The sequence below is a fragment of the Oncorhynchus mykiss genome, chromosome 8 (genome assembly GCF_057628025.1).
Source record: "Oncorhynchus mykiss isolate SJ-2025 chromosome 8, ASM5762802v1, whole genome shotgun sequence".
NCBI classification, from domain to species: Eukaryota; Metazoa; Chordata; class Actinopteri; order Salmoniformes; family Salmonidae; genus Oncorhynchus; species Oncorhynchus mykiss.
In genome coordinates, this window is record NC_143029.1 from 982,548 (window position 1) to 1,007,956 (window position 25,409).

General features: G+C 41.5%; 1 protein-coding gene across 2 annotated transcripts; it reads left to right on the top strand.

The window, feature by feature from the left end:
• The first annotated feature begins 599 nt into the window (after positions 1 to 599).
• Positions 600 to 23,306, top strand: tbx18 (T-box transcription factor 18). Of its 2 annotated transcripts, XM_036984537.2 has the most exons (8): positions 600 to 1,227; positions 3,028 to 3,202; positions 3,916 to 4,017; positions 4,487 to 4,658; positions 5,692 to 5,859; positions 10,054 to 10,118; positions 16,773 to 16,864; positions 21,399 to 23,306. In XM_036984537.2, the coding sequence occupies exons 1-8, from the start codon at positions 987 to 989 to the stop codon at positions 21,953 to 21,955; spliced, it is 1,572 nt and encodes a 523-aa protein (XP_036840432.2). In that variant the 5' UTR covers positions 600 to 986; the 3' UTR covers positions 21,956 to 23,306. The 2 variants fall into 2 exon arrangements, with proteins under 2 accessions (XP_036840432.2, XP_090098542.1); XM_090242416.1 differs by lacking the exons at positions 16,773 to 16,864; positions 21,399 to 23,306 and adding an exon at positions 11,277 to 11,715 and having other exon boundaries at positions 648 to 1,227.
• The last annotated feature ends 2,103 nt before the right edge of the window (positions 23,307 to 25,409 follow it).

Below are 25,409 nucleotides of genomic sequence, written 5' to 3' on the forward strand. Positions count from 1 at the left end.
CGGTACCACTACTGTACTGTACAGCCTCATTATTGCTATTTTATTGTGTTATTTTTGGGGGGGGTAATTGTCTTACTTTTTAAAGGTAGACTCAACGATATGATGTACACGCAGAAAGTAAACAGCATACTGGTCCAGTTGACTACCATGCTGTAACACTGTGGCGGGAACCTGTGCACATGCGTGCTGCTAGTGGCGACATCATTTCGCTGAGTCCACCTTAACTCCGCATCGTTGAGAAAGGGCTCAGAAGTAGTCTACACCTGTTGAATGTGACAAATACATTTTAAGTCAATTTGATTTGGTTTCTCTAGAAGAGGGATATTAAGGTGTAATAACACTGTCCGGTGGTTATTGTGTCTGTCTGCCTCAGGGGGCTCCCTTGCGGGGGGGTTGACAAAACATGCAGAGCATGTTGGGCGGTGGTGTGAGAATACGCGCTCTGCACCGGGGCCATGATTCATTCACGAGCCCCCTTCACCATTTAACACCGGACAGCTCGAGGAGGTGGGACTTCGGTGAGATCAGGGCTCAATTGGACGGGAGGCAGAATAATTGACAGCTGACAGCCCAGCCCTACAGCAGCCCTCAGATTATTTACACTTTCTAAAACTGGGGCCACTGCGGTCCGCATGCGCTCAGCTCACACACATCAGAAGGTCTATTTCACTTGCAGCTAACGTCTCATAGCTGCGTCCAGTTGGAGAGAGAGAGAGAGAGAGAGAGAGAGAGAGATAGAGAGAGAGAGAGAGAGAGAGAGAGAGAGTGAGAGTGAGAGTGAGAGTGTGTGTATTTGGTCACTAGGACGGTATGTGCGGTGCCCCAAAGTCAGTCCTGAACGGGCCGTAGCTCAAGGAGAGAGAGGAGCGTCCGCTATTACGGTGGAGGCCCTTGGGGTGAACTTTTCACTTCATTTCACTTCTGTTTAGAGTGACTTTTTCCTTATTTCCTTTCCTGCGCCTCTCCCTGGTCGGACGGTTGGTGGAATGGCAGAGAAGCGACGCTCCCCGTGCACTCTGAGCGTCAAGGCGCACGCGTTCTCGGTGGAAGCTCTGATCGGGTCGGAGAAGAGACGGAAGCTCGGGGAGGACGACACTAGGGTGTGCTTTCTCGAGGAGGTCACGGAGGTGTTGGAGCTGCCCAGTAACGGAGGGGAGAGAGAGGAGAGGGCGTGCAACCGCGCCAGCGACCGGGGCAGTGAGATAGAGTGCGTTAGTGACGGCTCGCGTAAGTAAAGACTGTTACCATGGAGTGGTGACACCGAAGACGACTTAAAATATATTCACCACCACTCCCTAGAAAAATGCACACTAAACGGAACATTTAATAATTACATATGAGGCTACAACTATTCTAACAGCGACTCATACGCAGGCGAAACTGATGTAGGCCTATCCTGTTACTTACCGGATAAATCTAATCTAGTTTTTCTTGTTGACCTGTTTTTATTGCTCGTTGTTGTTGTTGTTGTGGGTGGTGGTTGTTTATTACTGCATAGCCTTTACAATAAGACAATGATTGTATGAACCAAATGATTGACATTAACTAAATTACCACTAGAATTAATTAAAAATAAAATCGATTACCTGCAATAACCAAGTAGGCTATACAAATATCCTAATAATAATAACAACAATAAATACAAATACTGTTATAAATATAGTCTAAACTTGAACATAATTACAGATTATTTACAGAATCAAATGCACAGAGTAAGGGCCTAATACATTTATCTGGGTTCAGAAACACAGAGCATTTGAAACATGCATTACAATGTTACAATGTATGTTTGCCGCTCTATTGTAGAGATATTATATAATATCCGGTTATTGGTCGAGTAAATAGAACGGCTGTGCGCGTGACTAATCAGCCGCTTTACGAGTCTTGTTACAATCATAAACACGCCAATTAGCTATTACCGGCAGGAAGATGGCCTCGGATGAGGGCCGTTATATGAACGGGGTTTAGACTCGCGTTAAAAACACAGAAACACAACAAACTGTTCTATTGTAAATTAATAAAAAATATAATCCAAACTATTCCATATCAGCCTAACTGTTTCTGTTTGTCTTCAGTGTGGTTAAGCCTGGGTGTTGCACTGTGCTGACTGTGATTCGATAGTCCTTATATATTACTTATTATTATTATATATTACTGTATTCTATATGAATATAATATGTATTTCTATTTGACCGTTATTTATCCAGGGAGTCCCATTGTCAGATCTCTTTTAACAGGCTGGGAGACCTTTCCATGACACAAACGTTATAATAGCCTATTCATACAATTGACTAAAATAAAATATAATATAATTTCATTGTCAATCAAAGGATGGTAATTTGTCTTTGGACTCACCGTGATAATAGATGATAACATAACAGGAGAGAAAATATGGTCCTAAAAGAATATTTAACCGTAGCGCTATAGTTTCTTACATTTACGCCTGTCTGGTTGTGGGCTGACCAATACAGAACATATATTGTTATATTGTCTGCTGGCTGAACACCCATTTTGACAGCAACACAAATAGTCCAGTCTAGTCAGGTCTGGTCCAGTCTAGTCAGGTCTGGTCCAGTCTAGTCAGGTCTGGTCCAGTCTAGTCAGGTCTGGTCCAGTCTAGTCAGGTCTGGTCCAGTCTAGTCAGGTCTGGTCCAGTCTAGTCAGGTCTGGTCCAGTCTAGTCAGGGCTGGTCAGGCCTTGTGACTCTAGTGGAGCGGGACAGACACGGCCCGTTTGGCGACGAACAGAGCCATGATTATTGTAACTGATGGGGCAATGACACACACGCGCCTAAACACACACGCACGCACCTAAACACACACACACACACACACACACACACACACACACACACACACACACACACACACACACACACACACACACACACACACACACACACACACGACTATACTTTAGAACCACTGCAGTCACTACTAGCCCGTACTAGGATACTAGCCTTTACCAAACTACTACATTAAAACAAGACTTTGTTGCTCGTGACTGACCCGAACTGTCTTTCCGTAGTGGAGAGCTGTGACGTGCTGTTGGAAAGCCCCCACCCAGAGGCCCAAGCCCAGCGCGCGCCACCGGTAACAGTAACGGTTCCCGGAGAGGAGATGCGCGTGGACTTGCAGGGCTCCGACCTGTGGAAACGGTTTCACGAGATCGGTACAGAGATGATAATCACGAAGGCTGGCAGGTGAGAGAAACGACACGGTAACACAGAGGCTAAAGAAACAGTCAATGAAGAAGAGGACGACAAGCCTTTGTCTTGAACTTTAAACAATGTGCAGCTATTTTACATGAGCTTTCTGCTGTGACGGAAAAGGGTTATTATTTTTTATTTAAACATGTTTCAAATTAACCGGTCCTTCAATGTTGCAGTTATGACGCAAGGATTATTAAGTGTCTTAACAGAAATGTAAAGAATATTTACCGTCTAATCACAATTTGTTTGATTTAACCGGATTGATCAGAAACAAAACAAAATGGTTTAATGAGAAGGGAAATACTGCGAACAGAATTGTTTATGAAAAGTTTACGCAAAATTACACAAAACCACCTTTGACTAAATATAATAATAATAATAACAATCATGTTTTATTATAATGTTATAAGGTACTATTGTACTGTTGAAATAATATTTTCGACAATTCTGTCGTAGCCTATAGGTCTACCAAGCATAATCATATATTAGGCTAAGGTGCTGATATTTATATCAATGTGTGAGAAATTAATATTTCATGGCACGAAAAAAAATAAATCTGAACAATTGTAAAAACGACCAAACTGACTATGTTGCATCTCTTTCCACAGGCAGTGTAGGGCGACTAATCGAAATATTTAGTAAGCTTCATATTTTATGTATTTTAATGTGACTCTATTTCTTGTCTCTCTCACCTCCCGGTGCAGACGGATGTTCCCCGCTATGCGCGTGAAGATCTCGGGTCTGGACCCCCACCAGCTGTACTACATTACCATGGACATTATCCCCGTGGACAACAAACGATACAGGTTAGGAATATAACACAAAAATAGCTATTATATAGGCCTAAACTATACAACTAATATAGGCATAACAACCCCGTGGACAACACATTATACTGCTGCTACAGGTCAGGAATTAGCCTATGCCAAATCCCTTTCTGATAACCTATACTATTGCAGGTATTTCTGCAAACGTTTACATATAGATTAACTATGCTAGGCTAGAAAGGCGTCTTGGTTTCTTTGATATTATAGCATAAAAACCTTGAGAGGTTTATTAAAGTTGTAATCGTTTGTGTCTGGTGAACTGGGAACAAAGCGGAACAAATGGCGGTTGGGAACGGTCTGTCAGTCAGCGATTTGTCCTTGTGCGGTTTGGGAAGAAACGCCTTTTGGACAGCAAACCTCCCAGTCCTGACGGTCAAATAACAAATGCTCCAATAAAATGAACATATTGATGTTATTTTTCTTTTTCTCTGTGTATGTGTGTGTGCAGGTACGTGTACCACAGCTCCAAGTGGATGGTCGCGGGAAATGCGGACTCCCCAGTGCCGCCGCGTGTATACATCCACCCCGACTCTCCGGCTTCCGGTGAAACGTGGATGCGTCAGGTGATCAGCTTCGACAAACTCAAACTGACCAATAACGAACTGGATGACCAGGGACATGTAAGTTACCTATTTATTATAGATTTTTATATATGCAACACGCAACATTATGATGACTGTATTATTACTTGGACTAAATCTACTTCATTTGGTGGATGGAATGATGGATATATTGACTGATTGATGGATATGTTGACTGATTGATTGATTTATGAGCTACTGGTAAATCTTGATCAGAATGCTATTTGTATGAAGTGACTTTAAACTGGAAAAACTTGAGGAAAGGGGATTTCAAAAGAAGGAATCTGAAATTGTGCTTGAAGTTTAATATTCTATAACATGTTTACTTTTAGATATACAGAAGATGTTGTGTTTGATAAAAGGACAGAAATTGTAAATATTCTGAATGGAAGGATCGTGTTTATTGAGGTCATGTCTTGATTGTTATCAGAGGAAATAGATCACATTTCCCCCAGAAGTTTAGTTTAGTTCATTGGAGTATTTTAAAAATCATTGTCAACTGTGAGCTATAAACAGACGGAAACCCTCAGGCTGGACTAAACTGTGATTGGCCGTTCAAGAGGAACTGTTTGTGTGTTTCTGTGTCTGTGTGTGTGTGTGTTTCTGTGTGTGTGTGTGTGTTTCTGTGTGTGTACTTGCATGCCTACGTGAGTGTGTATGTGCAAGTATGCGTCTGTGTTTTATGATGTGAGAGAATAGCAGGTAATTCCATTCATGTGTAATTGTGTAGTTCTTCTGCGGTATAATGATGCCCTAACCGTGCTGTGTGTGTGTGTTGTGTGTGTGCCGTATGTGTGCTGTGTGCGTGCTGTGTGTGTGTGTTTGTTTGTGCCGTGTGTGTGTGTTGTGTGTTGTGTGTGTGCTGTGTGTGTGCTGGGTGTGTGTTGTGTGTGTGCTGTGTGTGTGTTGTGTGTTTGCTGTATGTGTGCTGTGTGTGTGTTGTGTGTGTGCTGTGTGTGTGCTGGGTGTGTGTTGTGTGTGTGCTGTGTGTTGTGTGTGTGCTGGGTGGGTGCTGTGTGTGTGTTGTGTGTGTGCTGTGTGTGTGCTGTGTGTGTGCTGTGTGTGTGTTCAGATCATTCTCCACTCCATGCATAAGTACCAGCCACGTGTGCATGTGATTCATAAGGAGCGTGGCGAGGAGCTGTCTCATGTTAGAGCCGTTCCCCAGGGAGACGGAACCAGAACACTCAGCTTCCCAGAGACCACCTTCACCACTGTCACCGCATACCAGAACCAACAGGTAACCTTTACACAACATTCACACAACCATACCAGAACCAACAGGTAACCTTTACACAACATTCACACAGCCATACCAGAACCAACAGGTAACCTTTACACAACATTCTACACAGCCATACCAGAACCAACAGGTAACCTTTACACAACATTCACACAGCCATACCAGAACCAACAGGTAACCTTTACACAACATTCTACACAGCCATACCAGAACCAACAGGTAACCTTTACACAACATTCACACAGCCATACCAGAACCAACAGGTAACCTTTTTACACAACATTCACACAGCCATACCAGAACCAACAGGTAACCTTTACACAACATTCACACAGCGATACCAGAACCAACAGGTAACCTTTACACAACATTCACACAGCTATACCAGAACCAGCAGGTAACCTTTACACAACATTCGCACAGCCATACCAGAACCAACAGGTAACCTTTACACAACATTCACACAGCCATACCAGAACCAACAGGTAACCTTTACACAACATTCACACAACCTCTAAAGTCTAAACAACCATATCCGAGCCTTAAAGGTCCAATGCAGCCATTTTTATCTCAATATCAAATCCTTTCTGGGTAACATGGTACCATACTGTGATTGTTTTCAATTCAAATGGTAAAAATAAACAAAATAGAGTCCTAGAAAAGAGCAATTTTCTGAAGCATGAATTTTGCTAGGACTGCCTGGGGGGGTTTAAGTGGGGAGGGGAAACGTAACATTTGCTGTTATTGTCAGAGAGGTTTGTAACTGTCTTTCTTATTGGTCTAATATCTAATTTACTGCATGGTGATGTCACCATGGTTGGCAAAAACTCCAACCCACCTAAAACAGGAGGAGATTTCAGGCGGTCTTTTCAAACAGCTCTTACACTAAAAGGCATTATCATAATTTTCACAACTTCGCAGTATTATTCCAACATCATAGTGTGAAAATATAAATACAGACATAAATATAAACTCAACATGTAAAGTGTTGGTCCCATGATTCATGAGCTGAGAAAAAGAACAAAGACATTTTCCATGCACACAAAAATATTATTTCTCAAAAATTTTGTGCAGAAATGTTAGATCCCTGTTAGAGAGAATTTCTCCGTTGCCAAGATAATCTATCTACCTGACAGGTATGGCACACCAAGAAGCTCATTTAAACAGCATGATCATTACACAGGTGTGCCTTGTGCTGCGGGCAATAAAAGGCCACCTATGTCTCAAGTTTTGATGGAGCATGCAATTGGCATGCTGACTGCAGGATTATCCACCAGAGCTGTCGCCAGATAATTGAATGTTAATTTCTCTACCATAAGCCACCTCCAACTGTGTTTGAAAAAAATTAGTAGTACGTCTAGCCGGCCTCACAACCTCGGAACACGTGTAACCATGCCACCCTAGGGCCTCCACGTCCAGCGTCTTCACCTCCAGGATGGTCTGAGACGAGCCACCCAGACAGCTGATGAAACTGTGGGTTTGCACAACTGAAGAATTTCTGCACAAACTGTCAGAAATTGTCTCAGGGAAGCTCATCTGCATGCTTGTCATCCTCACCAGGGTCTTGACCTGATTGCAATTCGGCGTTGTAACTGACTTCAGTGGGCAAATGCTCACTTTCGATGACCACTGGTCCGCTGGAGAAGTGAGCCCTTCACGGATAAAACCCAGTTTCAACTGTACCAGGCAGATGGCAGACTGCACTGGGAAACATCATGTTTTTGACTGCACTGGGAAACATCATGTTTTTGACTGCACTGGGAAACATCGTGTTTTTGACTGCACTGGGAAACATCATGTTTTTGACTGCACTGGGAAATATCGTGTTTTTGACTGCACTGGGAAACATCATGTTTTTGACTGCACTGGGAAACATCATGTTTTTGACTGCACTGGGAAACAACATGTTTTTGACTGCACTGGGAAACATCATGTTTTTGACTGCACTGGGAAACATCATGTTTTTGACTGCACTGGGAAACATCATGTTTTTGACTGCACTGGGAAACAACGTGTTTTTGACTGCACTGGGAAACATCATGTTTTTGACTGCACTGGGAAACATCATGTTTTTGACTGCACTGGGAAACAACGTGTTTTTGACTGCACTGGGAAACATCATGTTTTTGACTGCACTGGGAAACATCATGTTTTTGACTGCACTGGGAAACAACGTGTTTTTGACTGCACTGGGAAACATCATGTTTTCGACTGCACTGGGAAACATCATGTTTTTGACTGCACTGGGAAACATCATGTTTTTGACTGCACTGGGAAACATCATGTTTTTGACTGCACTGGGAAACATCATGTTTTTGACTGCACTGGGAAACATCATGTTTTTGACTGCACTGGGAAACAACGTGTTTTTGACTGCACTGGGAAACAACATGTTTTTGACTGCACTGGGAAACATAATGTTTTTGACTGCACTGGGAAACATCATGTTTTTGACTGCACTGGGAAACATCGTGTTTTTGACTGCACTGGGAAACATCATGTTTTTGACTGCACTGGGAAACATCATGTTTTTGACTGCACTGGGAAACAACGTGTTTTTGACTGCACTGGGAAACAACATGTTTTTGACTGCACTGGGAAACATCATGTTTTTGACTGCACTGGGAAACATCATGTTTTTGACTGCACTGGGAAACATCGTGTTTTTGACTGCACTGGGAAACATCATGTTTTTGACTGCACTGGGAAACATCATGTTTTTGACTGCACTGGGAAACATCGTGTTTTTGACTGCACTGGGAAACATCGTGTTTTTGACTGCACTGGGAAACATCATGTTTTTGACTGCACTGGGAAACATCGTTTTTTTGACTGCACTGGGAAACATCATGTTTTTGACTGCACTGGGAAACATCATGTTTTCGACTGCACTGGGAAACATCATGTTTTCGACTGCACTGGGTCTTTCAGACAACCATACACTAACTTCTATACCATTGTCACCTCACTGTCTACCAGAACCAACAGGTAACCTCCATATAATGTTTAAACTATAATCACCTAACATTCACACAACATTTAGATAATATTCAGACAACCACTACCCTCTACACTGTCATCACCCACCAGAACCAGCAGGTAACATTCACACAACATTCAGACGACCGTACTAGAACGAACAAACAACCCTAACCTAACCTTCGGTCGTCATACAGCTCAGAGAACACAGCAAAGGGAGTGGCATGGGATCAGGCTTTGACTGTAGAAAGAACAAGAGAAACATACTGTTAAATATCCCCCTTGGTGGTCAGAGAGAGGGACAGAGAGAGAGACAGAGGGAGAGCGACAGAGAGAGAGAGAGAGGAAAGAGAGAGAAAGAGAAAGAACGAGAGAGAGAGAGAGAGAGAGAGAGAGAGAGAGAGGGAGAGGGAGAGGGACAGAGAGAGAGAGAGAGAGAGAGAGGAAAGAGGGAGAAAGAGAAAGAAAGAAAATAGAGAGAGAGGGAAAGAGGGAGAAAGAGAAAGAAAGAAAGAAAGAAAGAAAGAAAGAAAGAGAGAGGGAGAGAGAGGAAAGAGAGAGAGAGAAATGTAAAACACAGCACACACACACAGCACACAATGTAAACATATGTTTCCCATGCCAATAAAGCCCCTTTGAATTGAATTCAGAGAGAGAGAGGGAGAGGGCAAGAGAGTTGTAAGGTTCTAAGGGGCAGTGTGGAACGAGGCTGATGGAGCTCACACAGTGGACATTTTGGTCTCTACTGGTCTCTTCTGATCTATACTGGTCTCAACCGGTCTCTAATGGCCTCTACTGATCTCTAATGGTCTCTGCTGGTCACTTTTGTACTCTACTGAGATCAATTGACACCCTTTACCATGGCACTTTGGGATTTATTTTAAACTTCAAAACCCTTACTGGTCTATTTTGGTCTCTACTGGTCTCTGCTGGTCTCTTCTGGTCTTTACTGGTCTCTTTTGGTCTACTGGTCTCTACTGGACTTTCTGGTCTCTACTGGTCTCCTTTGGTCTCTACTGGTCTCTACAGGTCTCTTCTGACCAATCCTTCTCTACTGTAATGTTTACAAACAGGAGAAGGATGTACAGATAATTCCCAGACCAATCCTTTTTGTAACTGATGTTTGAGGGAATCTGACAATATCCTAATATGGTTGTGTTGCTTGTGTTGTTGTTGATGGTCTGATGTTGTGGTTGTTGTTGTTGTCTTCAGATCACCAGGTTGAAGATTGACAGGAACCCATTTGCTAAAGGCTTCAGAGACTCAGGCAGAAACCGGTGAGTTCCTCTACACATTACTGGATAGTTACAGAGACAGAGCATGGGTTGTGTGTATATACTGTACCAGTCAAAAGTTTGGAGACACCTACTCATTCCAGGGATTTTCTTCTTTCTTTCTTTCTTTCTTTCTTTCTTTCTTTCTTTCTTTCTTTCTTTCTTTCTTTCTTTCTTTCTTTCTTTCTTTCTTTCTTTCTTTCTTTCTTTTTACTGTTTTCTATATTGTAAACAAATCAGAATATGTTTTATATTTGAGATTCTTCAAAGTAGCCACCCTTTGCCTTGAGGACAGCTTTGCACACTCTTTTCATTCTCTCAGCCAGCTTCATTAGGTAGTCACCTAGAATGTATTTCTATTAACAAGTGTGCCTTGTTGAAGGTTCATTTGTGGAATTTCTTTCTTTCTTAATGTGTTTGAGCCAATCAGTTGTGTTGTGACAAGGTAGGGGTGGTATACAGAAGATAGCCCTAATTGGTAAAAGACAAGTCCATATTATGGTAAGAACAGCTCAAATAAGCAAAGAGAAATGACAGTCCATCATTACTTTAAGACATGAAGGTCAATCAATATAGATCATTTCAAGAACTTTGAAAGTTTCTTCAAATGCAGTCGCAAGAAACATCGAGCTATGATGAAACTGACTCTCATGAGACCCAGAGTTACCTCTGATGCAGAGGATAAGTTAATTTGAGTTACTGCTAATATGTAAATGCTTCACAGAGTTCAAGTAACAGACACATCTCAACATCAACTGTTCAGAGGAGACTGTGTGAATCAGACCTTCAGGGTCAATTTGCTGCAAAGAAACCACTACTAAAGGACACCAATAAGAAGAGGAGACTTGCTTGGGGCAAGAAATACGAGCAATGGACATTAGACCAGAGGAAATCATTCCTTTGGTCTGGTGAATCCACATTTTAGATATTTGGTTCCAACCACTGTGTCTTTTTGACCACACATGCGGATGATCTCCGCATGTGTGGTTCCCACTGTGAAGCATGGAGGTGGTGGTGTAATGGTGCTTTGCTGGTTACACTGTCAGTGATTTATTTCGAATTCAAGGCACACTTAACCAGCATGGCTACCACAGCATTCTGCAGCGATACATCATCCCATCTGGTTTGCGCTTAGTGGGACTATGATTTGTTTTTCAACAGGACAATGACCCAACACACCTCCAGGCTGTGTAAGGACTATTTGACCAAGAAGGAAAGTGATGGAGTGCTGCATCAGATGACCTGGCCTCCACAATCACCCCACCTCAACCCAATTGAGATGGTTTGGGATGAGTTGGACCGCAGAGTGAAGAAAAAGCAGCCAACAAGTGCTCAGCATATGTGGGAACTCCTTCAAGAGGGTTGGAAAAGCATTCTAGGTGAAGCTGGTTGAGATAATGCCAATAGTGTGCAAAGCTGTCATCAAGGAAAAGGGTGGCTACTTTGAAGAATCTAAAATATGTTTAGGTTTGTTTAACACTTTTTTGGTTACTACATGATTCCATATGTGTTATTTTACAGTGCTGATGTCTTCACTATTATTCTACAATGTAGAAAATAGTAAAAATAAAGAAATACCCTTGAATGAGTGTGATCCAAACTTTTGACTGGTACTGTGTATATACAGCGAGGTCCATAATTATTGACGCCCTTGATAAAGATGAGCAAAATAAGTGTATAAAATAAATAACACAAATACTGAGCTATGTTGAATGGCCCAAAAAATTGTGAAATTATATAATTATATGCTAATACAAATGCTCAGAGAAAGAGACAAAGTAAAAGAAAAACAATTTTTAAAAAAGGTAGGGGTTAAAATTATTAACACCACTGGTTTCTTTCAATACCTCACCTTGAGGATAACGACGCTGAGACTTTTTATAAAATGTTTTATGAGTTGGAGGACACATTGGGATCTTAGACCATTCCTCTATACAGACTCCTTCCAGATCCTTGATATCCTTTGTCTTTGGCTTATGGACTGACCTTTTCAATTTAAACCATAGCTGTTTAATGGGTTTCAAGTCCGGAGACTGAGATGGCCTCTGCAAAATGTTGATTTTGTGGCCAATTAACAATTTCCTTATGGATTTTGATGTCTGCTTGGGGTTACTGTCTTGCAGGAAGATCCACTTGCGTCCAAGTTTCAGCCTCCTGGCAGAGGAAACCAGGTTTTTGGTTAAAATCTCCTGTTACCGGGTAAAGTTCTTGAAGCCATTGACCTTAACAAGGGCCCCGGGACCAGTGGAATAGCCGCATTACATCACAGGTCCACATTTTACAGTAGGTATTGGGTTATTTTCTGCTCATGCCTTCTCATTTCGATGCCAAACCAACCACTGGTGTGCGTGGCCAAAGAGCTCTATTTTCGTGTCATCTGACCAAAGCACCGGTTCCAATCCAAGCTCCAATGCCGTTTAGCAAACTACAGGCGTTTACATTTGTTGGATGACATGAAAATAGAGTTATTTTGCCACGCACACCAGTGGGTTTGGCATCGCAAAGTGACGAGCAGAAAAGAACCCCATACCCACTGTAGAATATGGTTGTAGATGTTTCATGTAATGCGGCCATTTCGTTTCCACTGGTCCAGGGGCCCTTCTTAATTTCAACAGCACCAAGAACTTGACCAAAACCTGGTTTCCTTTAACAGTAGGCTTTCATTGTATTTTCTATCAGGTTTTAGACATTCAGAGACGTTCAGAGAGAGAGACATTTTTTAAATCCATAATAATAATTGCCCCCCTCCCAACAAAATCATATTTAAACCATTATATTTATAACACCATCATATAACATCACATTCTCATAAAGCTACAGGAATATTAATATAAACAACATTAGCAGCATTAAAACAACAAATATGTTTACATAAAAACACACTTCTAACATATCCAAATATGGTTGAGTGTTTTTAACATTTTTTGATATATTTCATTTGAAATGAGTGTCAAAAGAATATGAAAACTGCTTAGTTTGTGAAGATACTGTATATCTGTTCTTATGCACAACGCAACGCGGAGTGCCTGGATACAGCTCTTAGCTGTGTTATATTGGGCATATATCACAAACCCCTAATGTGCCTTATTGCTATTATAAACTGGTTACTTACGTAATTAGAGTTGTAAAAATACATGTTTTGTCAGCCAATCAGTATTCCCGGTCCTGAAACACCCAGTTTATAATATTAGATATACACTACATAGCCAAAAGTATGTGGATAACCCTTCAAATGAGTGGATTCGTCTATTTCATCCACACCCGTTCATCCACACACCTTTTCAACAAGTCAGTTCGTCAAATTACTGCTCTGCTATAGAGCTGCCCCAGTCAACTGTACACGGTGTTTTTGTGAAGTGGAAACGTCTAGGAGCAACAACGGCTCAGCCGTGAAGTGGTAGGCCACACAAGCTCACAGAACGGGACCACCGTGTGCTGAAGCACGTAGCACGTAAAAACCGTCTGTCCTCGGTTGCAACACTCACTACTGAGTTCCAAACTGCCTCTGGAAGCAACGTCAGCACAATAACTGTTTGTTCGGAGCTTCATGAAATTGGGTTCCAAGCCTAAGATCACCATGCACAATGCCAAGCATCGGCTGGAGAGGTGTAAAGATCACCACCATTGGACTCTGGAGCAGAGGAAATGCGTTCTCTAGAGTGAGGAATCACGCTTCTCCATCTGGGAGTCCAAAAGACGAATCTGGCCAAGACAACCCTACCTGCCTGAAGTTTGGTGGAGGAAAAATAATGGTCTGGGGCTTATTTTCATGGTTCTGGCTAGGCCCCTTAGTTCCAGTGAAGGGAAATCTTAATTCTACAGCATACAATGACATTCTAGACGATTCTATGCTTCCAAATCTGTGGCAACAGTTCGGGGAAGACCCTTTCCTGTTTCATCATGACAATGCCCCTGTGTACAAAGCGAGGACCTTACAGAAATGTTTTTTCAAGATCGGTGTGGAAGAACATGACTGGACTGGTCTGCACAGAGCCCTGACCTCAACCCCATCGAACACATTTGGGATGAATTGGAACACCAACTGTGAGCCAGCATCAGTGCCCGACCTCACTAATACTCTTGTGGCTGAATGGAAGCAAGTCCCCACAGCAACGTTCCAACATCTAGTGGAAAGCCTTCCCAGAATAACGGAGGCTGTTATAGCAGCAAAGGGGGGATCAACTCCATATTAATACATATTAATACCCATGATTTTGGAATGAGATTATCGATAAGCAGGTCTCCATATACAGTGCCTTGCGAAAGTATTCGGCCCCCTTGAACTTTGCGACCTTTTGCCACATTTCAGGCTTCAAACATAAAGATATAAAACTGTATTTTTTTGTGAAGAATCAACAACAAGTGGGACACAATCATGAAGTGGAACGACATTTATTGGATATTTCAAACTTTTTTAACAAATCAAAAACTGAAAAATTGGGCGTGCAAAATTATTCAGCCCCTTTACTTTCAGTGCAGCAAACTCTCTCCAGAAGTTCAGTGAGGATCTCTGAATGATCCAATGTTGACCTAAATGACTAATGATGATAAATACAATCCACCTGTGTGTAATCAAGTCTCCGTATAAATGCACCTGCACTGTGATAGGCTCAGAGGTCCGTTAAAAGCGCAGAGAGCATCATGAAGAACAAGGAACACACCAGGCAGGTCCGAGATACTGTTGTGAAGAAGTTTAAAGCCGGATTTGGATACAAAAAGATTTCCCAAGCTTTAAACATCCCAAGGAGCACTGTACAAATACAGTTTTATATCTTTATGTTTGAAGCCTGAAATGTGGCAAAAGGTCGCAAAGTTCAAGGGGGCCGAATACTTTCGCAAGGCACTGTACATTTGGTCATGTAGTGTATCTTTGTGTAGTGTTTGTGTGTGTGTGTGTGTGTGTGTGTGTGTGTGTGTGTGTGTGTGTGTGTGTGTGTGTGTGTGTGTGTGTGTGTGTGTGTGTGTGTGTGTGTGTGTGTGTGTGTGTGTGTGTGTTTGTGTGTGTATAATATATACTGAACTAAAATATCAACCCACCATGTAAAGTTTTGGTCTCATGTTTAATGAGCTGAAATAAAAGATCCCAGAAATGTTCCATACACACAAAAAACGTTTTTCTCTCAAATGTTGTGAACAGATGTTATATCCCTGTTGGACAGCATTTCTCATTTGCCAAAATAATCCACCCACCTAACAGATAATCCATCCACCTAACAGATAATACATCCACCTAACAGATAATCCACCCACCTAACAGATAATCCATCCACTTGACAGATAATCCACCCACCTAACAGATAATCCACCCACCTGACAGATAATCCACCCACCTGACAGATAATCCATCCACTTGACAGATAATCCACCCACCTGACAGATAATCCACCCACTTGACAGATAATCCACCCACTTGACAGATAATCCACCCACTTGATAGATAATCCACCCACCTAACAGATAATCCACCCACCTAACAGACAATCCACCCTCCTAACAGATAATCCATCCACCTAATAGACAATCCACCCACTTGACAGATAATCCATCCACCTAACAGATAATCCACCCACTTGACAGATAATCCATCCACCTGACAGATAATCCACCCACCTGACAGGTGTAGCATATTATATACAGTATGTAACTGTGTGTATAATAAACAGTATAACTGTGTGTATAATATACAGTATAACTGTGTGTATAATATACAGTATGTAAATGTGTGTTTAATATACAGTATAACTGTGTTTAATATACAGTATATAACTGTGTGTATAATATACAGTATATTACTGTGTGTATAATATACAGTGTAACTGTGTATATAATATACAGTATAACTGTGTGTATAATATACAGTATAACTGTGTGTATAATATACAGTATGTAACTGTGTGTTTAATATACATTATGACTGTGTTTAATATACAGTATAATTTATTGTATAATATACTGTATATAACTGTGTATAATATACTGTATATAACTATGTGTATAATATACAGTATAACTGTGTTTAATATACAGTATATAACTGTGTGTATAATATACAGTATATTACTGTGTGTATAATATACAGCATAACTATGTATAATATACAGTATGTAACCGTGTGTATAATATACAATATGACTCATTGTATAATATACAGTATATAACTGTATGTATAATATACAGTATGTAACTGTGTGTATAATATACAGTAAATAACTGTGTGTGTAATATACAGTATGTAACTGCGTGTATAATTTACAGTATGTTTAATATACAGTATAACTTATTGTATAATATACAGTATATAACTGTGTGCATAATATACAGTATATATTACTGTGTGTATAGAATACATTATGTAACTGTGTGTATGATTTACTGTATATTACTGTGTGTATAATATACAGTATGTAACTGTGTGTATAATATACAGTATATATTACTGTGTGTATAGTATACATTATGTAACTATGTGAATAATTTACTGTATATTACGGTGTGTATGATATACAGTATATATTACTGTGTGTATAGATTACATTATGTAACTGTGTGTATAATTTACTGTATATAACTGTGTGTATAATATACAGTCTGTAACTGTGTGTTTAATAAACAGTATAACTTATTGTATAATATACAGTATTTAACTGTGTGTTCCAGGATGGGTCTGGAGGCTCTAGTAGAATCCTACGCTTTCTGGCGTCCGTCTCTAAGATCCCTGACATTTGAAGACATCTCTGGAATTAAGCAAGGTAAGACACAGTTTCTTAAAACCTCTATTGAAACAAGAATCCTCCAACCTAACTTAACAAAAAATATTAACAAGTTCCTGTTGTTAGTGGTCTTACTGTTGTATTTGTCTAACTGTTTTACTGGTCTGACTGTTGTACTGGTCTGACTGTTGTCTTACTGTTGTACTGGTCTTAATGTTGTACTGCTCTGACTGTTGTACTGGTTTTACTATTGTGCTGGTCTTACTGTTGTACTGGTCTGACTGTTGTCTTACTGTTGTACTGGTCTTACTGTTGTACTGGTCTTACTGTTGTACTGGTCTGACTGTTGTCTTACTGTTGTACTGGTCTATTGTTGTACTGGTCTGACTGTTGTACCAGTCTTGCTGTTGTACTGGTCTGACTGTTGTACTGGTCTGACTGTTGTCTTACTGTTGTACTGGTCTTACTGTTGTACTGGTCTGACTGTTGTCTTACTGTTGTACTGGTCTATTGTTGTACTGGTCTGACTGTTGTACCAGTCTTGCTGTTGTACTGGTCTGACTGTTGTACTGGTCTGACTGTTGTCTTACTGTTGTACTGGTCTTACTGTTGTACTGGTCTGACTGTTGTCTTACTGTTGTACTGGTCTATTGTTGTACTGGTCTTACTGTTGTACTGGTCTGACTGTTGTCTTACTGTTGTACTGGTCTATTGTTGTACTGGTCTGACTGTTGTACCAGTCTTGCTGTTGTACTGGTCTGACTGTTGTACTGGTCTTGCTGTTGTACTGCTCTGACTGTTGTACTGGTTTTACTATTGTGCTGGTCTTACTGTTGTACTGGTCTGACTGTTGTCTTACTGTTGTACTGGTCTTACTGTTGTACTGGTCTTACTGTTGTACTGGTCTGACTGTTGTCTTACTGTTGTACTGGTATATTGTTGTACTGGTCTGACTGTTGTACCAGTCTTGCTGTTGTACTGGTCTGACTGTTGTACTGGTCTGACTGTTGTCTTACTGTTGTACTGGTCTTACTGTTGTACTGGTCTGACTGTTGTCTTACTGTTGTACTGGTCTATTGTTGTACTGGTCTTACTGTTGTACTGGTCTGACTGTTGTCTTACTGTTGTACTGGTCTATTGTTGTACTGGTCTGACTGTTGTACTGGTCTTGCTGTTGTACTGGTCTTACTGTTGTACTGGTCTTACTATTTTGCTGGTCTGACTGTTGTACTGTTCTTCCTGTTGTACTGGTCTTACTGTTGTACTGTTCTTCCTGTTGTACTGGTCTTGTTGTTGTACTGGTCTTGCTGTTGTACTGGTCCCACTGTTGTACTGTTCTTCCTATTGTACTGGTCTGACTGTTGTACTGGTCTGACTGTTGTCCTACTGTTGTACTGGTGTTACTGTTGTCTTACTGTTGTACGGGTCTGACTGTTGTACTGTTCTTACTGTTGTATTACTGTTGTACTGGTCTTACTGTTGTCTGACTGTTGTACTGGTCTATTGTTGTACTGGTCTGACTGTTGTACCAGTCTTGCTGTTGTACTGGTCTGACTGTTGTACTGGTCTGACTGTTGTCTTACTGTTGTACTGGTCTTACTGTTGTACTGGTCTGACTGTTGTCTTACTGTTGTACTGGTCTACTGTTGTACTGGTCTTACTGTTGTACTGGTCTGACTGTTGTCTTACTGTTGTACTGGTCTATTGTTGTACTGGTCTGACTGTTGTACCAGTCTTGCTGTTGTACTGGTCTGACTGTTGTACTGGTCTTGCTGTTGTACTGGTCTTACTGTTGTACTGGTCTTACTATTTTGCTGGTCTGACTGTTGTACTGTTCTTCCTGCTGTAATGGTCTTAATGTTGTACTGTTCTTACTGTTGTACTGGTCTTGTTGTTGTACTGGTCTTGCTGTTGTACTGGTCTCACTGTTGTACTGTTCTTCCTATTGTACTGGTCTGACTGTTGTACTGGTCTGACTGTTGTCCTACTGTTGTACTGGTGTTACTGTTGTCTTACTGTTGTACGGGTCTGACTGTTGTACTGTTCTTACTGTTGTATTACTGTTGTACTGGTCTTACTGTTGTCTGACTGTTGTACTGGTGTTACTGTTGTCTTACTGTTGTACTGTTCTTTCCGTTGTACTGGTCTGACTGTTGTACTGGTCTTACTGTTGTCTTACTGTTGTACTGGTCTTACTGTTGTACTGGTGTTACTGTTGTACTGGTCTTACTATTTTGCTGGTCTGACTGTTGTACTGTTCTTCCTGTTGTACTGGTCTTACTGTTGTACTGTTCTTCCTGTTGTACTGGTCTTACTGTTGTACTGGTCTCACTGTTGTACTGTTCTTCCTATTATACTGGTCTGACTGTTGTACTGGTCTGACTGTTTTCCTACTGTTGTACTGGTGTTACTGTTGTCTTACTGTTGTACGGGTCTGACTGTTGTACTGTTCTTACTGCTGTCTTACTGTTGTACTGGTCTTACTGTTGTCTGACTGTTGTACTGGTGTTACTGTTGTCTTACTGTTGTACTGTTCTTTCTGTTGTACTGGTCTGACTGTTGTACTGGTCTTACTGTTGTCTTACTGTTGTACTGGTCTTACTGTTGTACTGGTGTTACTGTTTTACTGGTCTTATTGTTGTACTGATCTGTCTGTTGTACTGATCTTACTGTTGTACTGTTCTTACTGTTGTCTTACTGTTGTACTGGTCTTACTGTTGTCTGACTGTTGTACTGGTGTTACTGTTGTCTTACTGTTGTACTGGTCTTTCTGTTGTACTGGTCTGACTGTTGTACTGGTCTTACTGTTGTCTTACTGTTGTACTGGTCTTACTGTTGTACTGGTGTTACTGTTGTACTGGTCTTATTGTTGTACTGATCTGTCTGTTGTACTGATCTTACTGTTGTACTGGTTTTACTGTTGTCTTACTGTTGTACTGGCTTTACTGTTGTACTGGTCTTATTATTGTACTGATCTTACTGTTGTACTGGTTTTGCTGTTGTACTGATCTTACTGTTGTACTGGTTTTACTGTTGTCTTACTGTTGTACTGGCTTTACTGTTGTACTGGTCTTATTATTGTACTGGTCTTACTGTTGTACTGGTCTTATTGTTGTACTTGTCTGACTGTTGTACTGGTCTTATTATTGTACTTGTCTTATTGTTGTCTTACTGTTGTACTGGTCTGACTGTTGTACTGGTCTTACTGTTGTACTGGTCTTACTGTTGTACTGGTCTGACTGTTGTACTGGTCTTATTGTTGTCTTGCTGTTGTACTGGTCTTGCTGTTGTACGGGTCTTACTGTTATCTTATTGTTGTACAGGTCTTACTTTTGTACTGAACCTAATGTTGAACTGGTTTTACTCTTGTCTTACAGTTCTACTCATCTTGATGTTGTACTGGACTTCATTTTGAACTGGTTTTACAGTTGTACTGGTCTTACTGTTGTCTTACTGTATTTCTCGTCTCACTGTTGGACTGGCCTTTCTGTTGTACTAGTCTTACTGACCTTAACTGTGATATGTGGTCTTAGTTGTACTGACTATGACTGTGATATGTGGTCTTAGTTGTACTGACTATAACTGTGATATGTGGTCTTAGTTGTACTGACTATGACTGTGATATGTGGTCTTAGTTGTACTGACTGTGATATGTGGTCTTAGTTGTACTGACCTTAACTGTGATATGTGGTCTTAGTTGTGCTGACTATGACTGTGATATGTGGTCTTAGTTGTACTGACTATGACTGTGATATGTGGTCTTAGTTGTACTGACTGTGATATGTGGTCTTAGTTGTACTGACCTTAACTGTGATATGTGGTCTTAGTAGTACTGACTATGACTGTGATATGTGGTCTTAGTTGTACTGACTATGACTGTGATATGTGGTCTTAGTTGTACTGACCTTAACTGTGATATGTGGTCTTAGTAGTACTGACTATGACTGTGATATGTGGTCTTTGTTGCACTGACTGTGATATGTGGTCTTAGTTGTACTGACCTTAACTGTGATATGTGGTCTTAGTTGTGCTGACTATGACTGTGATATGTGGTCTTAGTTGTACTGACTATGACTGTGATATGTGGTCTTAGTTGTACTGACTGTGATATGTGGTCTTAGTTGTGCTGACTATGACTGTGATATGTGGTCTTAGTTGTACTGACTATGACTGTGATATGTGGTCTTAGTTGTACTGACTGTGATTTGTGGACTTAGTTGTACTGACTATAACTGTGATATGTGGTCTTAGTTGTACTGACTGACTGCGATATGTGGTCTTAGTTGTACTGACTGTGACTGTGATATGTGATCTTAGTTGTACTGACTATGACTGTGATATGTGGTCTTAGTTGTACTGACTGTGATATTGGGTCTTAGTTGTACTGACTGTGATATGTGGTCTTAGTTGTACTGACTGTGATATGTGGTCTTAGTTGTACCGACTGACTATCACCTTAGTTGACTGGAAGTTGGTCTGCATCAGAGTGTTTGTTAAATGAATAAAAGGTCAATGTAAAATGGAACTGATTAGTTTAGTTTTTTGATGTTACTCTGTGTCTGTCACTCTGCAGGAGCCCCGGGGCACCATGGAGGTGTTGGATCGCCTCACCTGCTCTCCTCCTCTCCTTGCTCCTCCCCCTTCCAGGTGTGGCCTCTCTCTCCCCCGGACTACACCTGCAGCCGGCCGACACACACACCCCTACATCGCTACAGTAACCTCCCCGAGCCTTTCCCCTCTCCTACGTCGTCGCGAGGACCGTCAGCTTATGACAGCGAAGGATTCTGCTCTATGTCCCTCCCTCCTTCTCAGATTGGCTATCTACAAAACCCTGCCCACCAGGGTTATGGAAGTCTCCGCCTCCACTCCCCCCCTTACGGTCTCTACGGTTACGCCTTCCCCCCCTCCCCCCGCCTCATTGCCAGCCCAGACAAGATGGCGGCTGCTTCTGCCGCTGCAGCCAATCAGAACCCTTTTCTCGGCTCCTCACCCAGCGGAACCCTGGCGGACAGTCTGGGCATGCTCAGTGGAGGCCAGCAGGCCAACTTCCTGTTTGACTCTCGGACGCTGGGAATGGCTGGCAGCCAGTCAGGGGGAGGGGCTTCACAGGTCACTACCCACATGGGCTGAGAAATACTCCGACCCTGACCCCCAGGGTTGCAATCGCAAATAGCTGCTTCTCCGGGTAGGACATGGGTTTGGAACTCTGGAATAAATCACCAGCCAATGAGGATTGATGAGACATCTCACGGACCTATGGGGAGACAGAGAGAGATGGAGAGAGAGAGGAAACAGAGCGAGACAGCTTTAGTGACGTTTGTGTGAGCGCTAAGAAAGATAAAGAGAGAACGTCAAACTCCGCTGACTAATGGGATATTGTTGTGGTTGTTGTTCGTAAGTATGTTATTAAAGGACTAAATAAACAGAAGCTTCTGAGAGACTGAAACAGCTGCGTTGGAGGAGATCTGGGGGTCTGATACAAGTCTGGAGACCTAAGAGAACAATCACACCCACCAACAAGCCTCGGAGCTGGAGGTTCAACATCTGGAAATGAACACTACGAACACTTCAGCACTCAGCACCTGTGGTCTCCTATACAGCGTCTCTGAACAGTTATAACCTCACACAGCTCCTAGGAACAGAGTTGACACAGTGAGAGGTCTCCTATACAGCGTCTCTGAACAGTTATAACCTCACACAGCTCCTAGGAACAGAGTTGACACAGTGAGAGGTCTCCTATACAGCGTCTCCGAACAGTTATAACCTCACACAGCTCCTAGGAACAGAGTTGACACAGTGAGAGGTCTCCTATACAGCGTCTCTGAACAGTTATAACCTCACACAGCTCCTAGGAACAGAGTTGACACAGTGAGAGGCCTACTGAGATATATGAATGCTGTTATAAAGGACTGTATTCCCATGCCAAAGATACAGTGTCAGTCAATCTGCAATGTTTCCCTATTCCTTATGTAGTGCACTTCTCCTGGCTGGAAACCTATAAAGCACCCCTATGAAGCTCTGGCCTAAAGTAGTGCACTATATAGGGAATAGGACTCTGGCCTAAAGTAGTGCACTATATAGGGAATAGGACTCTGGCCTAAAGTAGTGCACTATATAGGGAATAGGACTCTGGCCTAAAGTAGAGCACTATATAGGAAATAGGACTTTACATCACACGTTGTGTGTGTGGCATGTTTTAACTATTTGACATAAAGGTGTCATAACTGCTTATAACCTTTATACATAATGAACTGTGTTAATGGTGGGTCATGTGACCTAACGTACTTACTGCCAACACACACACATGCACGCACGCACACACACACACACACACACACACACACACACACACACACACACACACACACACACACACATTTCCTGCCAACCCACAGCGTTCTGCCTGGCCTCTGTCTATGACGGACAAGCAGCTTCATGAGCCAAAAAAAACAATAAAAAGTATAATATTATTACACACTAACCATCAGAGAACCTGTTTCACACAGATCCTTTTTGTAATATATCAAGCATCAAATATGTGTGTGTGAGTGAGAGAGAGAGAAATATGTGTGTGTGTGTATGAATCTCAGAAACAGAAGTCCAAACCCTTGTAAACAGAACATTTCAAAGGTTAAAGGTTAAGGTTTGGGAAGGCTTAAAACAAAAAGGCAACAAATGTAAAACAAGTGTCTATCTGCTGAACACGCGGAGCCATAAACCAAGCAGCCTGACCTAAAATATAAACACAACATGCAACAATTTAAAAAATGTTATTCAGTTAATGTAAGGAAATCAATCAATTGAAATAAATAAATTAGGCCCTAATCTATGGATTTGAATACTGGGCAAGAGCGCAGCCATTGGTGTGCCTGGGAGGGCATATGAGCCAGGCCCACCCACTGGGGAGCCAGGCTCAGCCAATCAGATTAAGTTTTTCCCACAAAAGGGCTTCACTAAAGAGAGAAATTCTCCTCAGTTTCATCAGCTGTCCTGGTGGTTGGTCTCAGAAGAACCCACAGGTGAAGATGCCTGATGTGGAGATCCGGGGCTGGTGTGGTTACACGTGGTTTGTGGTTGTGAGGTCAGTTGGATGTACTGCCAAATTCTCTAAAAGGATGCTGGAGGCGGCTTATGGTAGAGAAATTAATATTCATTTCTCTGGCAACAGCTCTGGTGGACATTCCTGCAGTCAGCGTTCCAATTACACACACCCTAAAATCTTAAGACATCTGTGGCATTGTGTAGTGTGACAACATTGCACATTTTAGAGTGACCTCTTTTTGTCCCAGCACAAGGTGCACCTGTGTAATGATCATGCTGTTTAATCAGCTTCTGGATATGCTGCAACTGACAGGTGGATGAATCATCTTGGCAAAGATAGGGATGTAAACAGGGATGTAAACACATTTTTTCACAACATTTGATAGAAATAGGCTTTCTGTACGTGTGGAAACATTCTGGGATATTTTATTTCAGCTCAGGAAACATGGGACCAACACTTACCATGTTTCATTTATATTGTTGTTCAGTAGACACATGAGGACAGTGAGGTCCGGACCTTCGTAATTTTTTCAAATTTGAAAAAATACAGATATATATAAAAATAGATATTTTGTAAATAAACAATAAAGAAAATCAATTATGGGTCTAAATATGGATCATTTCATCAAAACACTTTTCTTCTTCAAATGACGGAGTTCTAATGGTGTCGCTTTGTGAAAACTTGCAGTCGGCTCACTAGAGAAATAGGCTAAACTAGAGACGCTGCTGACAGTGTGTTAGCGAGATGCAGGACAAAAGCCACATTTAAAACCATACAGTAACTCCTGCCATGTCTACAGATATCCCCCAAATAACTAAAAACCATCTCAGAGAATGGTAGGATTACTTAGCCAGCTAGCAGGATGAAGTAAGAAGCCAACATTACACAGAGCCAATCTCAGCAGGACAAAACAAAATAGGCATGATAATGCATTCAGGAGGAAGCTGAGGAGACAGAGAGTGAGAGAGGAAGCAAGCAAAGAGAGAGGCTAGTACAGTGGTCACCAAACTTGGGGTCGGGGTCTGATGTGCGGTCCCATGAGAAAATATGCACTAATCTTATCAAACAGGTTAGGAACTTAAAAAGAGAAGATATGTTTCAATGTGAAAATCTCAACAGGACCTATCTTCCCTATAGATCAACATTAAAATAAAACCACTGTATGTTTCAATGTGAACATCTCAACAGGACCTATCTTCCCTATAGACCAACATTAAAATAAAACCACTGTATGTTTCAATGTGAACATCTCAACAGGACCTATCTTCCCTATAGACCAACATTAAAATAAAACCACTGTATGTTTCAATGTGAACATCTCAACAGGACCTATCTTCCCTATAGACCAACATTAAAATTAAACCACTGTATGTTTCAATGTGAACATCTCAACAGGACCTATCTTCCCTATAGACCAACATTAAAATAAAACCACTGTATGTTTCAATGTGAACATCTCAACAGGACCTATCTTCCCTATAGACCAACATTAAAATAAAACCACTGTATGTTTCAATGTGAACATCTCAACAGGACCTATCT

What these genes read in the sequence shown, in the direction of transcription:
- tbx18 (XM_036984537.2), top strand. Translation starts at nt 987, where the DNA reads ATGGCAGAGAAGCGACGCTCCCCGTGCACTCTGAGCGTCAAGGCGCAC. An exon ending in GTGCGTTAGTGACGGCTCGC is followed by an intron (nt 1,228 to 3,027) that starts GTAAGTAAAGAC and finishes GTCTTTCCGTAG; the next exon opens with TGGAGAGCTGTGACGTGCTG. An exon ending in ATAATCACGAAGGCTGGCAG is followed by an intron (nt 3,203 to 3,915) that starts GTGAGAGAAACG and finishes CTCCCGGTGCAG; the next exon opens with ACGGATGTTCCCCGCTATGC.